We start from the raw sequence: 24,714 nt of genomic DNA, 5'->3' as shown, positions 1-24,714 counted from the left end.
GTCGGCGCTGGACCTAGGGGCACACCGGTGGGGTAAGCTCACAGCTGGGTTCTCATACTCAGCTGTGAATCTATACTTCCTATAAGGCTCTCTGTGGGTTCCCTCTGCGTAGCCACCCCTGTACGATCCCTTATAGCTAGCCTCTGTGCACTATGCCGGGCTCAAGGAAGAGAACCAGGCAGGAATGTTTCTATGCATTCTGCATAGCCTGCAAAGCCACGCTCCCTAGTGGCAGCACGTATCCGCACTGCCGGGACTGCATCCAGAACTCTGGGTCAGAACCCCAGGGAGTCCCTACTGACGCTTCAGTGTCACAGGCCACGCCGGAATGGGCAACTCAGATGTCTCAGTCTATGACACAGTCCATAGACAACCTAACTGCTACATTGCTGCAAGCTCTGCAGAGTCGGGCCCCGGCTATGGACGGTACACAGCAAACAGACAGCTTGTCTCAGGAACATGCTGCTTCCGACTCTCACAGACGTAAGCGGACCCACAGGTCTCGATCACCTGAGTTGCACTATAGCACAAGGTCGTCCCCCTCCAAGGAGAGACAGCGTCATTCCAGGTCTCCTGGGCAGTCCCCTGCCACAGACAGACAGTACAATTTACCACAGGGATCCCCCACCACAGAAGACCCCCGCCCCAGGTCGCCCTCCAGGGATCACCTTAGCGAGGCACAGGATTCGGAGGGCATCTGTGACTCCGACTCAGATAACGAAACGGACAGGTCCGTGGTACCTTCTCCCCCTAGCAATACAGCGCTAGTTGAGGACATAATTTCTGCCATTCATCGGGTACTAAAAATTCCAGAGTCGGCCCCGGAAGTCCCAGAACATAGGATTTGCTTCGAAAGCGTTCAGAAACCACCTAAGGTCTTCCCTAATCACCATGAGTTTGAGAAAATACTTACCAAACAGTTTGCGCAGCCTGAGATAAAATTCGCTAATCGCAAATATTTGGAAGCGAAGTACCCCTTCCCACAGAAAGACACCAAACAATGGAGAGATCCACCTGAAGTGAACCCTCCGGTTTCTAGGCTAGCAGCGCAGACTTTACTCTCTCTGCCGGATAGCTCAACCCTCAGGGACGCCGCAGACCGGCAAGTAGAACGCATGGCTCGTTCTATTTTCGAAGCGGCAGGCGCCTCTCTGGGCCCTGCGTTTGCTTCAGTTTGGGCAGCCAAGGCCATCCTGGCTTGGGCCAAAAAACTACAGGAGGGTCTTCAGGCTTCAAATCCTGAGCTCTCGGACCAAGCGGTCCAGATAGCAGTGGTAGCAGACTACATGATTCATGCAGCCCTGGATTCCGCCAGAGGTGTAGCGGGAATAGCATCAAACGCCATCACGATCCGACGCATCCTCTGGCTGCGAGAATGGAAAGCGGATGCGGCCTCAAAGAAGTCCCTCACGCGACTTCCGTATTTTACTGGGAGACTTTTCGGCAAAAAGTTGGACACCATGATTGCCAATGCCACTGGGGGTAAGAGTACCTCTCTCCCTCAACTAAAACCGAAACGCACGTTTAAACGAAGAAACCAGACGCGATTCCGATCCTTTCGGAATTCCTCGGGCTGGTCCGTTTCGCGCCCAGTGCAAAACCGTAACCGTTCTCCATGCAGGAACAACCCACGGACGCAGCAGCGACCGGACAGGGCTTGGCAGTCGAAAGCAGGCCAAGCGAAACCCAAGGGAGGAAAACCTCAGAACTTCGCTTCATCATGACTCGCGACCTCCGGAAGACACCCCACCAGTAGGCGGCCGACTTTTACTCTTTCAGCAAGTCTGGCTGCCTATTACAGAAGACAGGTGGGTCAGGGAAATAGTGTCTTCCGGATACAAGATAGAGTTCACTTCCGCTCCACCGAACCGGTTCTTCCTTTCTATTCCTCCAACACCACCAGAAAAGGCTCGTGCTTTCCACCAAGCGGTTTCCTCTCTCCTTCAATCAGGAGTTGTGGTGCCGGTTCCCGCGAACGAGAGATTCCGAGGATTCTACTCAAATTTGTTCGTAGTCTCCAAGAAAGGAGGCGGCGTCCGACCCATTCTGGACCTAAAACAGCTCAACAATTACGTACGGGTCCGTCATTTCCACATGGAGTCCCTCCGGTCCATCATTGCATCCATGGACCAGGGAGAATACCTCGCCTCCATAGACATACAGGATGCGTACCTCCACATACCAATTGCTCCCGCCCACCAAAGGTTTCTCAGGTTCGCGGTCAACCAAAATCACTACCAGTTTGTCGCCCTTCCGTTCGGACTCGCCACAGCTCCAAGAACGTTCACCAAAGTCATGGCGGCCACCATGGACGTCCTGCACTCAAGAGGCATTCTAGTCGTCCCGTACCTGGACGACCTCCTCATCAAGTCTCCCACTTTCAAAGACTGCGAGGTCAGTGTCTCAATCACACTAGACACTCTGAGTCGCCTGGGATGGCTAGTCAACCTACAGAAATCGTCGACTATCCCAACTCGGACTCTAACATTCCTGGGAATGGTATTCGACACCGCCAGGGGCCTGGTACTCCTTCCCAAGGACAAGACACTGGCCATCCGTCTGGGAGTTCGCACACTCCTTCGCAGTCCTCCTCGATCTCTCCGGTTTGCCATGAGAGTCCTAGGCCGGATGGCAGCAGCAATAGAGGCAGTGACATTTGCCCAGTTTCACCTCAGGGTCCTTCAACTAGCCATACTCAGGTCTTGGGACAGGAACCCCTTCTCCCTCGACAGGGAGTTCAGGTTGACGTCATCAACCAGAAGGTCCCTGCATTGGTGGCTCAAACCAACCTCGCTTACACGAGGGAAGCCATTCCTCTCAGGACAATGGAAGATCCTGACTACCGATGCAAGCCTGACAGGCTGGGGGGCGGTGCACCTACATCACAGGGCACAGGGCAAGTGGTCACCGAGGGAAGTGACATTGCCCATCAATGTTCTGGAAATCAGGGCCATCCTCTTGGCACTGAGAGCCTTTCATCACTTGCTTGCAGCCTCGCACATACGGATACAGTCGGACAATGCCACGGCTGTGGCATACGTGAACCACCAAGGCGGGACCCGCAGCACCCAGGCGATGAGAGAAGTGGCTCATATCCTCCGCTGGGCGGAAGACACGAGGTCGGTACTTTCTGCGGTACACATTCCGGGTGTAGAAAACTGGGAAGCCGACTTCCTCAGCAGGCAAGGAATGGACTCGGGGAAGTGGTCTCTCCATCCCGAGATTTTTTACCAGATCTGTCAACGCTGGGGAACCCCGGAGGTGGACCTAATGGCATCCCATCTCAATACCAAGGTCCCCAATTTCATGGCCAGGACACACGACCCGCGGTCGCTCGGAGCGGATGCCCTGGTCCAGGACTGGTCCCAGTTCCGACTCCTGTACATTTTTCCACCCCTCCCCCTAATCGCCAGGGTCGTGAGGAAGATCAAGCAAGAGGGAGTTCCGACCATCCTCATCGCGCCAGACTGGCCCAGACGTACATGGTACGCCGACATCGTCCAACTTACAGCAGACGCCCCCTGGCGTCTACCCGACCGTCACGACCTTCTGTCTCAAGGTCCGTTCTTCCACCAGAATTCAGGGGCTCTCAATTTGACGGCATGGCCCTTGAAACCTGGATTCTAACCCAGGCAGGTTTTTCACCGGCAGTCATTGCAACTATGATCAGGGCAAGGAAGCCTGCCTCCGCCAAGCTCTATTATCGCACCTGGAGAGCTTTCTTTTCTTGGTGTGAATCTCATGGACAAGTCCCACTCCCTTATTCCCTCCCGAAGGTACTAGGTTTTCTTCAATCGGGCCTAGATGCCAAGCTATCCTTAAGTTCGCTTAAGAGTCAGGTGTCGGCGCTTTCAGTCCTTTTTCAAAAGCGCATTGCTATTAAACCGCAAGTAAGGACTTTCATCCAGGGAGTTTCCCGATTGGTTCCTCCCTACAAACGTCCGCTGGATACGTGGGACCTAAATCTGGTCCTGACAGCATTGCAAGCTTCACCCTTCGAACCGCTTAGAGGAGTTCCACTCTCCATTCTGTCTCAGAAAGTGGTTTTTCTAGTGGCGATCACCTCGTTACGCAGAGTGTCAGAATTGTCAGCACTTTCCTGCAGACGGCCTTTCCTAGCCTTTCACCAAGACAAGGTGGTTCTCCGCACGGTACCATCCTTCCTTCCGAAGGTTGTGTCCAACTTTCACCTCAATGAGGAGATTTCACTGCCTTCCCTTTGCCCGGTTCCGGTTCATAGAGTGGAGAAGGCTCTGCATACGCTTGACCTCGTCAGAGCATTGCGGATTTACGTGTCCAGGACTGCACCTTTCCGGAAATCTGATTCCCTCTTCATTCTTCCGGAAGGTAGTCGCAAGGGGTTGCCGGCTTCCAAGGCTACCCTTGCCAGGTGGATCAAGTCCACCATACATGAGGCCTACCGACTTAACAGTTCCCCTCTTCCGGCCGGTATCACGGCACACTCTACACGGGCAGTAGGGGCCTCCTGGGCCATTCGGCATCAGGCTTCGGCACAACAAGTGTGTAAGGCGGCCACTTGGACTAGTCTACACACGTTTACAAAACACTACAGTGTTCATACCCAGTCCTCAGCGGATGCGAGCCTGGGTAGACTGGTTCTGCAGGCGGCAGTACCCCAAGTCTAGGGAACTGTCAACACAATATTCGTCCACTGCTTCCCACCCAGGGACTGCTTTGGGACATCCCACGGTTCTGTGTCCCCCAATTAGGCGACAGAGTAAAGGAGATTTTTGTGTACTCACAGTAAAATCTCTTTCTCTTAGCCTTTAATTGGGGGACACAGCTCCCACCCTGTTGCCCTTACGGGCCGTTGTTTACTGTTGAGTTCTCATATTGTTCTTTGAGCTCGTACATAGTAGCCTTACAGGCATGGTTATGTTATTTGGTTACGTTCCTCCTTATGCTTTGGCACAAAACTGGAGAAGGCTGACGCCGTCCAGGGGTGTATACTGCAGAGGAGGAGCCAAAGTTAATCTTTTTCAGATTATGCATAGTGTCACCTCCTAGTGGACAGCAGCATAACACCCACGGTTCTGTGTCCCCCAATTAAAGGCTAAGAGAAAGAGATTTTACGGTGAGTACACAAAAATCTCCTTTTTCTTTTACCAGAATAGTGCCAACAATTTTGTCCATGTATGTAAAAGCAATTATTTAGGAAGTGACTGCTTAGTTAACTACATATTTGTTTTGTACTGTGTTGTTCCATTGAGTGGCCTTCATTAAAAATGTACTACTACTTTGTTGATCTAAAGACTGTTCCACGCTTTTATAGATGGTTATGCTTCTAACATGGATCTAATAGAAAAGTTCAGCAGAGTAAACTATATTAGAGCTAGAGAGGCAGCAGGCAGCATCCATGTAGAGAACTCGCATCAGCAACTGTGGGAGCGGTGGGGAGAAATCTCACCCCCATTCATCATTTATGTTGCCAGCACTTTATTAGGATATGTCCCTTTTATGTAAAATAAATATTTTGCATGCACTTTTTGAACATCTAAATATTTCACATTTTATTTAATATAGAAATCAGCAGAGTACCAAAAGTATCGCTATTTTCGTCGTGGACCAGTTCAAGAAACAGATCGCAGCTTTCACGTTGGACTTCAGCTATGCTCATCTGGCCGTTACAGATTCAACAAGCTGGTTTGGATTCATCATTCGTGTCATATTACTTACAAGTGAGTTTATTTTCAAAAAGTTTTAGTTTCTTAGAAGTATACATAAGTATAATCCATATAAGTTAACAAACACATAGATAGGAAACCTGTCATTGCTTATAGGGGGTATCTATGATGGTAGCCGAGACCCCGGAGATTTTCTGACGCTGGGGGGCGTTATACACTTATTTCTCAGCGCCGTTAGAAAGCAGAGCTGAGGAATAAGTACCCTTAACTGCCGCCATTAAAAGGCGTATCGGCGATCATTAAGAGGTTATAGGGGATATCCGTGAGTTTACAAAAATAAAAGGGATCTAAGCACTAACAGGCAGGCAACTGCAGCTTACCTGCCTGTTGTGCACGGCACCGTTCTTCCCCGTCAGAGCGGTCACAGACCACTCCTCATGGAGATTCAGCTGCCTCTGCTGACGCGACGGTGCGGGACTTTCGAGGTAATTTTGATTAACAACCGCCTCCCCTCATTCCTCGGGGATCCGGCTGTCTGTCAGAATGACCTCAGCAGTCCCACCCTGTCAACAGAGCTGACCAGAAAAGAAGCCTCTGCTCTGTAGATGTGACGTCAGCAAAGGCTTCTGAATCCTCAGCAGGAGCTGTCTGTGACTACTCTATACCAGGAAAGAACGGCACCGTGCAAAACAGACAGGTAAGTTGTAGTTGCCTGCATGTTAGTGCTTAGATCCTCTTTTTTTTTTTTTTCTTTTGTCAATTCCCAGATATCCCCTATAACCTCTTAATGACCGCAGATATGCCTTTTAATGGAGGCAGTTAAGGGTACTTATTCCTCAGCTCCGGTTTTTAACGGCGCTGAGAAATAACGTGTATAACGCCCCCCAGCGTCAGAAAATCTCCGGGGTCTCAGCTACCAGGGGTAGCTGGGACCCCGGAGAACATGATTTGGGTTGTTTTTTACCATCCCTAGTGTTTCGATCGCCGTTATTCATTGAAAAAGTCCAGTTTCCCATTTATTTCTCTCTCGTCTGATATGATCTAGCACATGATCTTGTCGCTGAAGGGTGCAGCGGGCGAAGGGAGGCTTTGCACCCGCTCTATTTAAATGCTGTTATGGGAGATGGACAGCGGCATTTACATGGTTAACAGCAGCGCTCAGCCTATGTAGCAGGGAGTTCATCTGCTGACCCCATTCCAGTGCTGACGGATCTAAGCATAATTTTGAGTTAAGAGGTTATGTCAAATCTGTTTACACAGCCTAAAAATTAGACCGTTTTTCGAAAGCTGTCCCAAAGCATTGGTCTACACTGTAGTTAAATTGTTAAGTCTCACCATAATGTGATCCTATATGTGTATTTGCCTTTCCATAAGTTTCTTTGTATTACTCAGCCGTTGATTGTTTCTCTTGCAGGTCCACCGGGGAGACGGCGGTCACAGCTTTTGACATTGATAAAATGTACACACCACTGTTCTTTGCTCGTGTGAAGAGTTTTACTGCTACATCTGAGAGACCGCTCTAATGTCTTTCCTCTTATTCCTTGCATGGTACATATAGAAAAAAACAAAGCGATGAAACATTCTGCATCCATTTTAAATTCTGCTACAGATAAACTGGATTTTGTTCTTAAGGCATGTAGGCCGGGCTTGCTTCTCTAAATTTGGCATTTTAGTTTAAGATAATTGAAAATGAGAGACATAATTATTAGTATTCATTATTTACTATAATTCTCTTATCCTGTTCATCATTCAGAGTATCTAGTCAGCAATGCTGGAATGCTGGATACACCCAGCTTAAAGGGGTTTTCAGGCTCAACATAAACTTCTGCAGTCTCTCTAGTGATTGCAGTCACTAGAGATTGTGAGATCGTGACAACGTGCACTGTGCACACTGTCAGGATTCCTTTCTATGTCAAGCTTGAGTGGGTAGTCACATGACTGCAATTATGCTAAGGAAATAGGATCTCATCCACTTTTCTTGTGCAGCTAGTTGGTAATTTGCATACTTGCAGTCAAGTGATTGCCCACTGAAGCTGGAAATTTGATGGGAATGCTGACTGTGCATATTGTAGCAATTCATCAATATGCAGTTACAGTGAAGACTGAAGCACTTTATGTTGAGCCTGGAAAGCACCTTTTAAAGGGGTTGGGTTTGTTTTTTGTTTGTTTTGTTTTTTGTTTAAATTGGCCTACAGGCTGGTATTGCTTAAAAATAGGTATTACTTACATGATGATAACCCTGCTACTCCAGTGCCTCCTTTTCCCAGTCTGTGATTTCTGAGCATCAGAAGTTGTGACGAGGTAATGCTGGATTCACACTTGCGTTGCACAGACCTACGTGGGTCTGTGCGTGGCTGCCACTAAGCTCCGTCCCTACCGTGCCTCCTCTTGTTAGCTCCGCCTATGGGCGCATGACGCTGCATGCGACCTGCGTATCCTATCTTTAGCATTGGGTGCGCAGGTATGCGTTTGGCGGCGCATGCGTCAAAAGGACGCATGCGCCGGCAAACGCATACCTGCGCACGGCCTGCGTACCCAATGCTAAAGAAAGGGATACGCAGGTCGCATGCAGCGTCATGCGCCCATAGCCGGAGCTAACAGGAGGAGGCGCGGCAGGGGGTGGAGCTTAGCGGCGGCCGTGCGCAAACCCACGCAGGTCTGTGCAACGCAAGTGTGAAACCAGCCTAAACTGTACAAGACCAATGTTTGGAGTCAGTGGCACGTGTTGTCGAAATTGTCACCACTTTTTTTTTTCCTGAAACAAAGACTAGTGGGAGCAGCGGAGGGGCGACACTGGAGCAGCATGGTCTTCCACTGGTAAGTAATACTTAGCTTGTCACTTTATAGCATTACCAGCCTGCGTGCCACTGTGCCCTTAAAACAGGATAATTTCTTTAATGATTGCTGATCCAATAGGCCTCCTCACTTCACTACCAAAAATTACATTTCTGAGTTAATAATGAAAATATAAGTAAAAAAAACTATGAATTTTATAAAATGAGTAATGATAAACATGGTGATATTCATTAACTATTACCATAATATCACATAAGCACTGTTAATTTGAGATGTGTGCAATATTCATATTAGGAGACTCACGGGACAAAACAATCATGGTCTTTTATATATTTTTACTTGCGAATTGCATAGAAATGTGATAATATAATGTCTATAGACCTTCCTTGCTAAAGGTTTTTTCTTATTTTCAAATGAGCGCTTGTGTTCGGCATGAGGGATTATAAGATGATATGGTTCGTCGAAGTGTGTAGTGCTGATTATAATGAATAAACACAGAGATTGAACATTGTATGGACATTGCCTTGTTTCCTTAAAGGGTATGTCCACCTTTTAACACCATTGTACTGTTCAGACATAGTCAGAAACCCTGAGTGACAGTACTTTTTATATACAGTCTATATTACAGTCCACAATTCATCTGTCTTCCATTATATACTCTAAAAGAAATACTTGTTGGCTAAAAGTCTAAAAAGAACTTAAAGGGAATGTCCACCTTTTGGAGACCATTGTTTTTCTTAAAAGCATGCAACTGAGGCTAAAAATCTTCTTTTGCAAGTGGGTTTCCTCAAAAATTTTCCACCGTTTTCCTACTAAAGCCACTGTATTACATTGTCTTTTGCTGGCTGTAGAATGAGTTACCTGGATTGGCCACAATATCTTTATATTAACAGATGGGTTGAGGACTTGATTTTATGGCACTTACTAGTTTACAGGTATAACAGGTTTTCCTCCTGCTCTTGTTAGTGCAACTTTCCTCACAGACTGCACAGCTCTCTTGTCCATACAATGGCTAATAATGAAGGATCATGTGACCAGATCAGATTATCAACCTTGTACAAAAGAAAACTGCTTTTCTATTGGAGAAGACTGATAAAGTTATCTGGTGCTCCTCCATCAACAGTCATTGTATGGACTGAAGAGCTGTGCGGCATATAAGTAAAGCTAGACTAAAGCCCCCGTTACACATAGCGATATCGCTAGCAATATCGCTGTAACGTCACCGATTTTGTGACGTTATAGCGATATTACTAGCGATATCGCTATGTCTGATACTTACCTCCAACCGGCTCCCCCGCTGCTCATCGCTGGTCGCGCGAGAAGGTCCTGGATCATTTCTCGTCGGCCACTTCCTGCTGGGCTTCCTGTGGCGCCGACGAGCGACGCATGGACGCGGGCGGGAGGACGTCAGGATCGCCGCGTCTGACAGGTAAGTACCGACCCCTACGATGTCGCTGGTGAGATCTGCCTGTGTGGCAGCTCACTAGCGACCACTTAGCGATGTACCAGCGATCCATATCGTTGTCGGGATCGCTGGTGCATCGCTAAGTGTAACGGTACCCTAAGGGTGCGTCACACTAAACGATGCACCAGCGATCCTGACAACGATACGACCTTGTCATTATCGCTGGTGCCTCACTACATGATCACTGGTGAGATGTCAAACAGGCAGCTCTCACCAGCGATCAGGACCAGCGAGGACGCGGGTATCCAAGGTAAAAAGCGGGTAACTAAGCGCACGCGTCACTTAGTTACCCGCTGTGTACCTTGGATACAAGCTCCCAGCGCAAGCACGCAGGTATCCAAGGTACACAGCGGCTAACTAAGCGACGCGTGTGCTTAGTTACCCGATATTTACCTTGGATACCAGCTCCTAGCATCTGCTTACACGTATCGAGATCGCTGGCGAGGTCGCTGTTGCGTCACAAAATCTGTGACGTTTCAGCGAACTCGCTAACGATCTCATGTGAGACAGGGCCTTTACAATAGCAGGAGGAGAACCTGTCATACCTATATAATAGTAAGTGCCACAAAATCATGTCCTCAACACATCTGTAAAAATAAAGATCGTGTGTGTCCTGGGAGAACTCATAGGCTGTGTGCCCACTTTGCGTTTTTTATGAGTTTCTGCAGCGTTTTTACCGCAGCGGAAACACTTAAACGCTAATAAAACGCATCCCCATGCACTCCTATGGGATTCCGCAGTTGCTGTGCCCATGCTGCGGATTTTTCTGCTGTGGAATCACATAGCGGTAAAATCCACAGCATGTCCATTCTTTCTGCGGAATCACGGCGATTCCGCCGCCATAGGATTGCATTGAAACGCTCAATTTACGCATCGCTTCATATGCGGATGGTACCCAGGGTCTGGAGGAGAGGAGACTCTCCGCCATGCCCTGGGTACCATATTCCTTTAAAAAATAGAATTAAAATAAAAACTAGTGATCTACTCACCCTTTGTCGGCCCCCAGAGTCCTCCCGCTTCTCAGCCACGCTGCCAGAAACTTCTGTTCCCAGGGATGCATTGCGCGAATGACCTCTGATGACGTAGCGGTCTCGCAAGATGCTACGTCAACAGAGGTCATTGTCGCAAGGCATCCCTGGAAACGGAAGTTGCCGGCAGCGTCGCTGAGAGGCAGGAGGATTCCGGGGGCCGACAGAGGGTAAGTATATGTCTGTTTTTTTGTTTTTTTTTTAATTTTTAACATTCTATCTTTTACTATTGATGCTACATAGGCAGCATCAATAGTAAAAAGTTGATCACACTTATCAAGCACTATGCTTGACAAGTGTGACCAACCTGTCAATCACTTTTCCAAGCGATGCTACAAATTGCTTGGGAAAACGCAAGCATTCTGCAAGCTAAAAACGCTTGCCAAACGCTTGTGTTTTGCGGGAAAACGCATGTGAATTCCGCATGCGTTTTACCTGTGGCAAGGAGTTGCAGAAATACTGCGGACATTTCCGCAGCATTTCTGCAACGTGGGCACATAGCCATAAAGTCCCATGGCTTCTAGTACCACCTATTATACACTGATGACACTCAGATTTGCTACTCTGCTGTTCAGAATCAGAGTTTCTATCAGCCATTTTCTTCTTCTCATCACAATTCCTAAATCCCAATGTGGACAAAACTGAAATTATCATCTTTTCTCCATCCAACTTCACTCCCCTACTCGATTTATCCATCACAATAAATGACATCACACGTTTCCCTGTTCCAGAAATTCGCTGCCTCGGAGTAACCCTTGACTCTGCCCTGTCCTTCAAACCTCACATTCAAGCTTTTACCACCTCCTGCTGCCCCCAGTCAAAAATGTTTTCGGAAGCTGTTCTTTCCACAACCCTGAATCTAATAAAATGTTAGTGCACACTAGGGTGACCGCAAAAAATCGATGTCGGAATTTTGTCCGTCTGGACCCCACAAAACGATTCCCCTTTCCAGATATTGAGATAGCCAAAATTTGAGCTCGATCAAACGACGTTAACCCGTGCCGCTCGTCGCTCAAAGTTTGAAAAAATTAAAATTGAGGTATTTTAAGATTTAGGTATTTTGCATAGTCTGTTAGACTATAAAGAATGTGACAACAACATTGAAGAAATAGCCCTGACCAAATTTTCGAACCATTTGTGGTATTTGAATGCAGAGTTGGTGGGATTATCGTTTTTTGATCCCACCATTACAGACAATGAAAAGTTGTTAATGGCTAATAAATTGCTCAGTAGCACAGATGAACCATCAGAGCACGCTAGGGTTGTAAATCCAAAAGTTAGGAAAGAAAAATTAAAATAGGTAGGAAGTAACCGACTTTAACGACTTTCTGACAAAAGATGAAGAACAAAAGCAATATGTCCTGCAAGTTGTAAGCAAATGCCGAGCATTATATTCTGACGTTTCAAAAACTACTTTAACAAAAGCTCTAGAATAGATTAGATAACTATGTAAAATTATCAACTCATGTAGGTTAGCGTGCTCTGATGGTTCATCTGTGCTACTGAGCAATTTATTAGCCATTAACAACTTTTCATTGTCTGTAATGGTGGGATCAAAAAACGATAATCCCACCAACTCTGCATTCAAATACCACAAATGGTTCGAAAATTTGGTCAGGGCTATTTCTGCAATGTTGTTGTCACATTCTTTATAGTCTAATAGACTATGCAAAATACCTAAATCTTAAAATACCTCAATTTGGATTTTTTCAAACTTTGAGCGACGAGCGGCACGGGTTAACGTCGTTTGATCGAGCTCAAATTTTGGCTATCTCAATATCTGGAAAGGGGAATCGTTTTGTGGGGTCCAGACGAACAAGATTCTGACATTTTTCCCCCCCATATGAGATCCGGTCACCCTAGTGCACACCCTCATCATCTCCTGCTTCGATTACTCCAATATTCTACTCTGTGGCGTTCCCGCTAACACTCTCGCACCTCTTCAGTCCATCCCTAACTCTGCTGCCTGATTAATTCACTTTTCCCTCTTCAGATCCCTTTATTGCCTTTCAATTCCCCAACAAATTCAGTTCAAGCTACTAACAATGACCTATGAAGCTGTCCATAATCTGTCTCCTAAATATATCTCTTGTGAGAGGCAGTGACAGGTGTTATATGCGAGGATCGCTATGTGTCCCCCAGAATGCGCATAGAAGTGTATTAAGACCGCTGGAGTGCATTGCAGTCAGATATAGCTGTGATTGCAATGCAGAATAAAAGTAAGTTTTTGTCTTGGACAAGCTATTTGCCCAAGGCTGACTTAAGAAAACCTGGCATGGGCTTTTATTTTTGGAGCGAACTACAGGATGGTAGAGGGGCAGTTCGCTCTCTTCCGGCCGGATCTTGCAAGTGGCTCATGGCCACAGATTACATTTTAAAAACCCTGCAGCAAAGGGTTGGGTGTGTCAGTTTTGATTTGCAAACTTGCAGAACAGGTGGCTCTGCAAAGCTCCACCGATGTGAGATAACACGGAGCCAAGTGAAGCCAAAAGGCCTGGCACCCCTCAGTGTAGCATGGTAGTGCAGTCGCCCACGGCAGCATGTCTCGGATATGGACTGTCTTGATTCCCGGCTGCGATCCGGAGGATACCGTGTGTTGTTTACTTTGTGAGTTCTGGGCATTAAATCACATTTGGTTTGAACTTTCCTGGGTCACTGCCTGTCTGTCTCACTGCACCAACCCCACTGCACTACACTCTGAACTAATCTCCCAATATCTTCCCATGCGTAATCTCCATTTCTCCAAAGACGACCTTCTCCATACTCTTACGTTCCTCACCCAGTCTCCTCCAAGACTTCTCCGAGTATCTATCTTCTGGAATTCTGTGCCCCAACAGACCGATTAACTACCACATTTGGAACTTTCAGACCGAACTTGAAAACCTATCTCTTCAAGAAAGCTTACAGCCTGCAATGACCCTGCTACCACCTCACAACCACTGGAGCTGCTGTAACCCCTTAACCTTCTATCTCTGTCCCCATTATCCCGGAGATTGTAAGTCTGCAAGGGCTTCCTCTGTGTACTATTTAGTCACTGTTAGTTTGTTCATTGTAACTTGTATTTGTATTTAGTATGTATTGTTTGTATGTATTTTGTATTTCATATGTTCAGCGCCATGGAATAAAAGGTATTCTGTAAATAAATAATAACCACCCCACTAACTCTGCAGCCAGCAATAGACAGTGCAGTACGGAGGCTGTGGAAGGGAAACACGGTACAAAATGTCCTCAAAAAGGTGGACATGCTCTTCAAGTTATGGGAAGTATAGTCTTCAGCAAACAACTAACGTACTGAAATCTGATGTAGAAAGAAATTGTGTACAGCCGGCTATACACACTTAGATGTGCTAACAGAATATGTAGTGTGTAGGGAGCTTAACCAGCTATCCGCAGTGAGTTTCTCCAGAGATACCACAGCCAGAAGTATTTTTATTATGAAGTGAGGTGTTTCCGTAGGAGTGAGAAGTGGCTTTATAGCAACTACTTTACATTTATGGAATAGTACAAGGCAAGTAACTACAACTCTCATTTTCAGTCCTAAGGTGCTTTTGATGTAGATTTTATTATCAAAATAAGGAAGGACTTTACAAGGGAGGTGAAGAATAGTAAAGACACTGCTTCCCATTTTTTAATCCACTTCTTGGCTTCAAAATTGCAGCCCAACGGCACCCATACCCTGTGTCCTTTATATGTGTTAGAAAAAGATCTTTTAGTGTAAGAACAGAAAAAGCCCTTGTAAAGGTGTTCCAAGGATTAGAAAAGAAGCGGTTTCTTGGGAGCTGCTATGAGGGTGAGGGAGGACAGACCACAGATGAATGGTGAATAAATATTTTTATTTTTGATAGCAGAACTACGCGTTTTGAGGATGATCCCTTTCCTTAAGGGCCTTTTACACATAGCGATATCGCTACTGTTATGCGAGGCTTAGGTCGAAGGAGGCTGACAAACCCGGGCCCCTGCGGAGTCCCTCAAACTAGGGAAAACCCTGTCTGACCCTCAACCCAGGGTTTTTGCTAAAGGTGCAAATGCCTGAGCCTCCAGCCTCTCCTTATCTCCTGCTCAGCCCTAAGCTGAACCCTCCACCCTCCACCCAGTGAGTTGTCAAACCACCAAAACCCACACAGTAATGACAGACAGGGAGAACTCAAACCGCACCGCGCCGCATACACACAGGACAATACTATAATGTGAACAGGGCAAAACAAAGCACAAATATAGGAAGGCGAAAAGGTAACAACGGATCATACGACACCAGATATGAATTTCTCTCTCCAACACCTCCACTCCAGACCGGAACCACTTGGCACAAAACACAAGCTATAATCGGCGACGCCCACAGGCCAGCACGACTATTTAAAGACCGTGGGCGTGACCAAACATCCCACCTGATTTCCAGCTAGATTAACCCCAGATAACCTGAGTAAAATCAAGCCGGCGCCACTGAGGCTATAGTGGACGGAGATGGAACTACCGCTGCCTGCCGGACGCTGTGGTGTGAACAGCGTCCGACATGACAGTACCCCGTCTTCTACGAGGGACCCCAGGGCCCTCAAGACTCATAGGACCCGGCTTGTCCGGATGACGGCGGTGAAAGGAACTGACCAGCCGATCCGCCTGTATGTCCGAGGCTGGTACCCAAGACCTCTCCTCCGGACCAAACCCCTGCCAGTGCACCAAATACTGAAGAGTACGGCGCAGTACTCGAGAGTCCACCACCTTGGAGACTTCAAACTCTAAATCGCCATCCACCATGACTGGAGGTGGCATCGGCGTCGTGTCCACAGAGCCTACCACCTTTTTCAATAAAGACCTGTGAAACACGTTGTGTATCTTGTATACCGCAGGAAGCTCCAACCGATAAGCAACCGGGTTTATGATGGCAGCAATCTTAAAAGGGCCAATAAACCTTGGACCCAATTTCAATGATGGAATTTTGAGTTTTATGTTTTTAGTAGCTAACCACACCCAATCACCCACACACAGGTCCGGACCTGGCACGCGTCTAGAGTCAGCCACACGTTTGTATCTTACACTCATGCTCAGCAATCGCTGTTTCACACTCCTCCAGACCGATGATAGTTGAACTCCTAACCGGTCCTCCTCTGGGACGCCCCCAGAGCCCCCCTGACGCAAGGTACAAAATTGAGGATGGTGCTCATAAACACAAAAGAACGGAGACTCTCCCGATGATTCTTGGTGATTATTTAATGCGAACTCTGCCAAGGGAAGGAACGTCGACCACTCCTCTTGGTTGTCAGACACAAAACATCGCAAATACTGCTCCAGATTTTGGTTCATGCGCTCAGTTTGACCATTTGACTGCGGATGAAACGCCGATGAATGAGACAACTTGATCCCCAATCGTGAGCAAAAAGCTTTCCAAAACTTCGCCACAAACTGGGTACCCCTATCAGACACTATGTCCGACGGAACTCCGTGCAGTCTGACCACCTCCTGCACAAAGACCTGAGCCAACGTCTTAGCGTTGGGCAAGATAGGCAACGACACAAAATGCGCCATCTTCGAAAATCGATCAACCACCACCAGGATGACCGTGTTCCCCGCCGAGGCAGGCAAGTCTGTGATAAAGTCCATGGAGATTTCTGTCCATGGCCTACTAGGTATCCCCAGAGGCTGTAGAGTGCCAGCAGGACGGGTTCTGGGCGACTTGGCCCTGGCGCACGTGATGCAAGCTGTCACGTAGGAAACCACATCCTGCCGGATTTTTGGCCACCAGAAGCGGCGCAATACCAGTTCCAAGGTGCCCCTAACCCCTGGATGACCGGCCAGGACCGAGTCGTGGTGTTCCCCCAACACTTTAAGACGAAGATGAAGGGGTACGAACGACTTATTAGCGGGAAGTCCTGGTGGTACCTCCTCCTGGGCCTCGGCAATCTCTGCCTCTACCTCAGTCGTGAGAGCCGAAACCACTACACCTTCCTGGAGGATGGGTACCGGCTCTTCCCGAGGTTCTCCCCCCGGAAAACACCTGGACAAGGCATCCGCCTTGGTGTTTTTCGCCCCAGGACGGTAAGTCACCAGAAAGTTAAAACGTGTAAAAAACAATGCCCAGCGAGCCTGCCTGGGAGACAGACGCTTGGCCGACTCCAGATAGAGCAGGTTTTTATGGTCGGTGATGACTGTGACCTGGTGGGCCGCCCCCTCCAAGAAGTGTCGCCATTCCTCAAAAGCCAATTTGATGGCCAACAACTCCCTGTTGCCGATGTCGTAATTCCGTTCGGCCGGCGACAGCTTCTTGGAGAAGTAGGCGCATGGACGCAAATTGCTCAAGGACGAACCCTGTGACAGTACTGCCCCCACTCCCACCTCAGACGCATCGACCTCCACCGTAAAAGGTTTAGATACGTCCGGTTGCACCAGAATGGGGGCTGAAGCAAAACGGTTCTTCAGAAGCTCAAATGCACGCACCGCATCCTCAGACCAGATAGCGAGATTGGTACCTTTTTTCGTCATGTCCGTGAGCGGTTTGGCTATAGTAGAGAAATTCTTAATAAACTTCCTATAATAGTTGGCAAACCCAAGGAACCGCTGGAGCGCTTTTAGATTACCAGGCCGTTCCCATCGCAGCACCACTTGCACCTTCGCGGCATCCATTTTAAACCCTGCGGCGGACACAATATATCCCAAAAAAGGCAACTCGAACAAAAAACACGCATTTTTCAAGCTTGGCATAGAGCTTATTCTCACGGAGCAGCTGTAACACCTGCCTGACATGCTCTAAATGAGTGTCCTGGTCGCTCGAATAAATAAGGATATCATCCAGGTACGCAATCACAAATTTCCCCAGCACATGAGCAAATACATCATTTATGAAATGTTGGAACACAGCAGGCGCGGTTGTCAACCCAAATGGCATAACTAGGCTTTCAAAATGACCCTCAGGGGTATTAAATGCCGTCTTCCACTCATCCCCCTGACGGACCCTTATGAGGTTATATGCCCCCCTGAGGTCAAGTTTGGAAAACCACTTCGCACCAGCCACCTGGTTGAACAAATCAGGGATCAGAGGCATCGGGTAGGGATCACGGACCGTAATCTGGTTTAACTCCCGGAAATCCAGACACGGGCGTAACCCCCCATCTTTTTTCTTAATGAAGAAAAACCCCGCTGCTACAGGTGAGGATGAAGGCCGAATGTGCCCTTTACTTAAACTCTCCGCAATGTAGTCCTTAAGAGCTTGTCTCTCCGGACCAGAAATACTAAACATCCTCGCCTTTGGCAATTTAGCCCCGGGTTTTAACCTAATTTGACAGTCATAGGCTCGATGTGGAGGTAGTTCTGAGCAACCCCTCTCAGAGAATACGTCCGCAAAGTCCAGCAATGCCTCCGGAAGGCTGGGCTTCACGGCGGACCCACATGTGGCCAAGCAATTTTCCTGGCAGAAACTGCTCCACTGGACTATGTCCTGGGTTCTCCAGTCAATCACCGGGTTTTGCTTAGACAACCATGGGAAACCCAGGACTATTTGTGCTGGGAGATTGAGTACCTTACATGTAACCCACTCAGAATGTAGGACCCCAATGTGGAGTTTAACCTCAGCTACAAACTCAGTAATCTCCCCCTGTGGGAGGGGAGCGGCATTAATGGTAACCACGCGAATAGGATGAGGGAGTTTTTCGATCTTGAAACCTGCCATGCGTGCAAACTCCTCATCCATGAGATTGGTGGCTGAACCGCTATCCACAAACACTGATATTGGTAGCTCTCTGCCCGCAATAATAACCCTGGCAGGGAGCATACATTGAGATACCATCATGGAGGATATGCATACGCTCAGTTGGGCCTCCTCCATACCCTCTGAGCTTACCAGTTTTCCGCCGGTGCGACTTTCTTTGGTAGCACAGGACAAGCATTTACATAATGATCTCTTACCACAGTAAAAACATGCTCCATGCTTCCTGAACCCAGGAACGCGACGCTGCACATGTGATACCCCAGCGATTTGCATAGGTTCCGTGGGCTCATCTGCAGCAACCACACTGGCACCCCTGCTTTCCCCCAGAGGCAGCGTCTCCTGCGCCCCTTGACGCAAACGGCGATCAATACGAATAACCAAACTCATGGCAGATTCTAACGATGCAGGAGTCTCATACATCAGGAGGGCCTGTTTAACTCTTTCTGAGACCCCATGAATAAACTGACTCTGCAGCGCTGGGTCGTTCCACTGTGTGTCTACTGCCCAACGGCGAAATTCTGAACAATAGTCTTCCGCCATACGTTCCCCCTGACGGAGGGCGCGGATTTTAGATTCTGCTAAAGCCAATCTGTCGGGGTCATCCTAAATGAGCCCGAGTGCTGAAAAAACATTCTCAACCGAATGAAACGTAGCAGAGTCGGCTGGTAAGGAAAACGCCCATGCTTGGGGGTCCCCACTCAGTAATGATAACACCAGACCCACCCGCTGAGCCTCATTACCTGAGGAGACCGGGCGCATGCGAAAGTATAACTTGCAGGCCTCCCGAAAGATGACAAATTTGCTGCGTTCCCCAGAAAATCGTTCAGGCAGCGGAATCTTAGGCTCTGCACCTGCACCAGCAGAAGCCGCTTGTACATTAGCTACAACCAGGCCCTGCTGCTGAACTGCCCCCTTCAACTCGGTGACCTGTACGGACAGCGCCGCCAACTGGCGGTTTATGGAAGTCATGGAATCCATGGAAAAATGTTAGGCCGATTATAATGTTATGCGAGGCTTAGGTCGAAGGAGGCTGACAAACCCGGGCCCCTGCGGAGTCCCTCAAACTAGGGAAAACCCTGTCTGACCCTCAACCCAGGGTTTTTGCTAAAGGTGCAAATGCCTGAGCCTCCAGCCTCTCCTTATCTCCTGCTCAGCCCTAAGCTGAACCCTCCACCCAGTGAGTTGTCAAACCACCAAAACCCACACAGTAATGACAGACAGGGAGAACTCAAACCGCACCGCGCCGCATACACACAGGACAATACTATAATGTGAACAGGGCAAAACAAAGCACAAATATAGGAAGGCGAAAAGGTAACAACGGATCATACGACACCAGATATGAATTTCTCTCTCCAACACCTCCACTCCAGACCGGAACCACTTGGCACAAAACACAAGCTATAATCGGCGACGCCCACAGGCCAGCACGACTATTTAAAGACCGTGGGCGTGACCAAACATCCCACCTGATTTCCAGCTAGATTAACCCCAGATAACCTGAGTAAAATCAAGCCGGCGCCACTGAGGCTATAGTGGACGGAGATGGAACTACCGCTGCCTGCCGGATGCTGTGGTGTGAACAGCGTCCGACATGACAGCTACATGTGACAGGTCCATATATATTTGGACAGAGACAACATTTTTCTAATTTTGATTCTAGACATTACCACAATGAATTTTAAACAAAACAATTCAGATGCAGTTGAAGTTCAGACTTTCAGCTTTCATTTGAGGGTATCCACATTAAAATTGTATTAAGGGTTTAGGAATTTCAGCTCCTTAACATGTGCCACCCTGTTTTTAAAGGGACCAAAAGTAATTGGACAATTGACTCCAAGGCTATTTCATGGACAGGTGTGGGCAATCCCTTCGTTATGTCATTCTCAATTAAGCAGATAGAAGGCCTGGAGTTGATTTGAGGTGTGGTGCTTGCATTTGGAAGGTTTTGCTGTGAAGGAAACTTGCGGCCAAAGGAGCTCTCCATGCAGGTGAAACAAGCCATCCTTAAGTTGCAAAAACAGAAAAAACCCATCCGAGAAATTGCTACAACATTAGGAGTGGCAAAATCTACAGTTTGGTACATCTTGAGAAAGAAAGAAAGCACTGGTGAATTCATCAATGCAAAAAGACCTGGGCGCCCACGGAAGACAACAGTGGTGGATGATCACAGAATAATCTCCATGGTAAAGAGAAACCCCTTCACAACAGCCAACCAAGTGAACAACACTCTCCAGGAGGTAGGCGTATCAATATCCAAATCTACCATAGAGAGAAGACTGCATGAAAGTAAATACAGAGGGTTCACTGCACGGTGCAAGCCACTCATAAGCATCAAGAATAAAAAGGCTAGACTGGACTTTGCTTAAAAAAACCAGCACAGTTCTGGAAGAACATTCTTTGGACAGATGAAACCAAGATCAACCTCTACCAGAATGATGGAAAGAGAAAAGTATGGTGAAGGCGTGGTACAGCTCATGATCCAAAGCATACCACATCATCTGTAAAACACGGCGGAGGCAGTGTGATGGCTTGGGCATGCATGGCTGCCAGTGGCACTGGGTCACTAGTGTTTATTGATGATGTGACACAGGACAGAAGCAGCCGAAAGAATTCTGAGGTATTCAGAGCCATAGTGTGTGCTCAGATCCAGCCAAATGCAGCCAAACTGATTGGTCGTCGTTTCATACTACAGATGGACAATGACCCAAAACATAAAGCCAAAACAACCCTGGAGTTTATTAAAGCAAAGAAGTGGCATATTCTTGAATGGCCAAGTCAGTCACCTGATCTCAACCCAATTGAGCATGCATTTCACTTGTTAAAGACTGAACTTTAGACAGAAAGGCCCACAAACAAAACAGCAACTGAAAATCACTGCAGTGAAGGCCTGGCAGAGCAACAAAAAAGAGGAAACACAGCGTCTGGTGATGTCCATGAGTTCAAGACTTCAGGCAGTCATTGCCAACAAAGGGTTTTCAATCAAGTACTAGAAACGAACATTTTATTTACAATTATTTAATCTGTCCAATTACTTTTGATCCCTTTAAAAACAGGGTGGCACATGTTAAGGAGCTGAAACTCCTAAACCCTTCATCCAATTTTAATGTGGATACCCTCAAATGAAAGCTGAAAGTCTGAACTTCAGCTGCATCTGAGTTGTTTTGTTTAAAATTCATTGTGGTAATGTCTAGAACAAAAATTAGAAAAATGTTGTCTCTGTCCAAATATATATGGACCTAGCTGTATCTCCGACCGGCCCCCCCGCTGGATATAGCTGATCGCGCGAGATCGTCCTGGTCCATTTGTCATTGGCTTCCTGCCGGCCCCGACGAGCGACTCATGGACGCGGGAGGAAGTTGTCATCAGAGCTGCTGTCTGACAGGTAAGTATCGACCGCCGACCACTGCTACGTCGCTGGTGAGATCTGCCTGTTTGGCAGCTCACTAGCGACCATTTAGCGATGCACCAGCGATCCTGACCGGGTCGTATCTTTGTCGGGATCGCTGGTGCATCGCTAAATGTAACGGGACGCTTAGTCAGATATGTAGTTCAAAAATAAAAATATTCATCATTCACCTGTGGTTCATCCTCCCTCACAGTAGCACCTGAAAAAAACTCTTCTAATCTTTGGATCTTCCTCTGGTTCCTTGCCTTGACACTTGGAATGGGCTGTCTTTGCAGCAGCCGTGGGTGTTTTTATTCCTGACCTGCTCCAGTGTTGTGCCTGTCCAGCACAACCATTTCAGGTGAGCCTATCCAAACTGATGTGGTTTCTGTACCTCCAAGCTGATTCTCACATTGAGTGCCTCTGTACCATTTTGCTTTTAAAGGTGTTGTCTTAACATAAAAACAAAACATTAACTCACCTAGCAGACCCCTGCTCCTGGACCGAGTCCTTGATCGGTCTCCTAGATACCTCTTCCAACGGGAGGCGTTGTGTGACTGCCATAGCTAAGCACCAGCTACTAAGTAGCTGGTGCCATTACATTCTGTCTGATCTGGAAAAAGTTCTAGTTTTGACTTCTGGTTGGGTCAGAACATGACAATCCTTTTTAACTACAACACTTGTTTTACATTTTACTATAGATTTTATATTATGTAAGTTTTATTTGTATGATTATTAGACTGTAGTCATGTAATGTATTAGTTTTCTTCTGAGCCAAATCTAATACTGGATAGGGATCACCCCTTGCTTGTTCAATTGAGTAGAAATCTTGCGCGTTGCTTTTTTAAGGCAAGCCACAGTTTGAAGTTTTAGAAATTTTCCACAGCATCTGAATTTGCTCATCCACACTTGGACTGTAATTCCCAGCCCGATGGGAAGTGGTCTCGTGACCTTGCTAACAGGGCCATACATGTCTTTGAGGCTGTTAGATCAGATCAGGAGACCCATGGACAGACTGTATTATGAGAATGTGTGTGTATTCAGCCTAATCCACCAGAAAGCTAGCGCTACCTCCATATATACGACAGTGGCTTATATAAGGCTTAGAACATGTGTTACACCTGCATAAGAACTGTATGCCTTCAATAAGCATGACCTGTATTTTTCTATAGTTGTAATATGAAAAATAATTTTTTTCCAAAAAAGTAAGAAGCTAAAATTGGAAAATTGCTCTAACAAATGTTATATGTATTTCTAGCGATGTCACCTGTATGTTCCTCAGTGGTGTCTGCTTGATGTCAACCACTGCATGGTCCTGGCATGTGCTTTCTAACATATGGGTAGGCTATTTGGCTTAATTGCACAAGTTTATGTGAGAAATTGTAAACAGTCTCCATATAGCACTGTCATTTGTTTTTCTATTTAAGCAAATGGAAATAAATACAGTTGTGCTCAAGTTTACCTACCCCAGCAGAATTTTTGTTTCTTAGCCTTTTTTCAGAGAGTATGAATGATAACACTAAAACTTTTTCTCCACTCATGGTTAGTGGCTGGTTGAAACCATTTATTGTCAAACTACAGTGTTTTCTCTTATTTTTTAACTCATAATGACTACCCAAAACACCCAAATGATCAAAAGTTTACATACCCCATTTTTAATACTGTGTATTGCCCACTCTAACATCAATGACAGCTTGAAGTCTTTTTTTTAAGTTGTGGATGAGGTTCTTTATTTTCTCAGATGGTAAAGCTGCTCACTCTTCTTGGCAAAACGCCTCCAGTTCCTGTAAATTCCTGGGCTGTCTAGTATGAACTGTGCGCTTGAAATCTCCACAGAGTGGCTCAATGATATTAAGGTCAGGAGACTGTGATTGGCCACTCCAGAGCCTTCACTTTGTTCTGCTTTAGCCAATGACAGGTCGACTTGGCCATGTGATTTGGATCATTGTCATGTGGGAAAGTTCAGGTACATCCCATGCGCAGCAGTAGTTGCTGATAACGTGATGCATTCATCTTTCCTTCAACGTTGACCAAGTTTCCTGTCTCTTTGTTTCACACATACCCAAAACATCAGCAACCCACCTCCGTGCTTTACAGTAGGAATGGTGTTTTTTCCATCATAGGCCTTGTTGACCTCTCTCCAAATGTAACATTTATGGTTGTGGCCAAAAAGTTCAATTTTGGTCTTCTCACTCCAAATTACCTTGTTCCAGAAGTTTTGAGGCTTTTTTTTCTGTGCTGTTTTGCATTTTGTAGGTGAGATACTTTGTGGCATTTGCGCAGTAATGGCTTTCTTCTCGCGACTCAACCATGTAGCCCATTTTTCTTCAAGTGCCTCCTTATTGTGCATCTTGAAACTGCCAAACCGCTAGTTTTCAGAGAGTCCAGTATTTCAGCTGATGATGTTTGTGGGTTTTTCTTTGCACCTCGAACAATTTACCTGGCAGTTGTGGGCGAAATTTTTGTTGGTCTACCTGATCGTGGTTTTGTTTTTACATAGCCCCTGATTTTCCGTTTGTTAATCACAGTTTGAACGCTGATGACTGGCATTATTAATTCCTTGGATCTTTTTGTATCCTTTTCCTGTTTTATACAGTTCAACTACCTTTTCCTGTAGATCCGTTGACAATTCTTTTGCTTTCCCCAAGACTCACAATCCGGAAACGTCAGTGGTTGGATGAAAGATACAAGAGTCT

At 47.0% G+C, this 24,714-nt stretch overlaps 1 protein-coding gene across 3 annotated transcripts in view; it reads left to right on the top strand.

Annotated features, from left to right (window-relative positions):
* Positions 1 to 7,276, top strand: part of FBXO9 (F-box protein 9) — a 49,053-nt gene extending 41,777 nt beyond the window's left edge. For all 3 annotated transcript variants that reach the window (XM_073589163.1, XM_073589161.1, XM_073589162.1), the window contains exons 12-13: positions 5,545 to 5,699; positions 7,060 to 7,276. In XM_073589163.1, coding sequence (XP_073445264.1) covers positions 5,545 to 5,699; positions 7,060 to 7,168 — 264 coding nt within the window. In that variant the 3' untranslated portion in view covers positions 7,169 to 7,276. The remainder of the gene's footprint in view (positions 1 to 5,544; positions 5,700 to 7,059) is intronic.
* Positions 7,277 to 24,714: the final 17,438 nt, after the last annotated feature.

Source organism: Dendrobates tinctorius, unplaced genomic scaffold, assembly GCF_039654945.1.
Source record: "Dendrobates tinctorius isolate UK_male_01 unplaced genomic scaffold, ASM3965494v1 ptg000107l, whole genome shotgun sequence".
NCBI lineage: Eukaryota > Metazoa > Chordata > Amphibia > Anura > Dendrobatidae > Dendrobates > Dendrobates tinctorius.
This window is presented reverse-complemented; position numbering and strand designations above follow the sequence as displayed.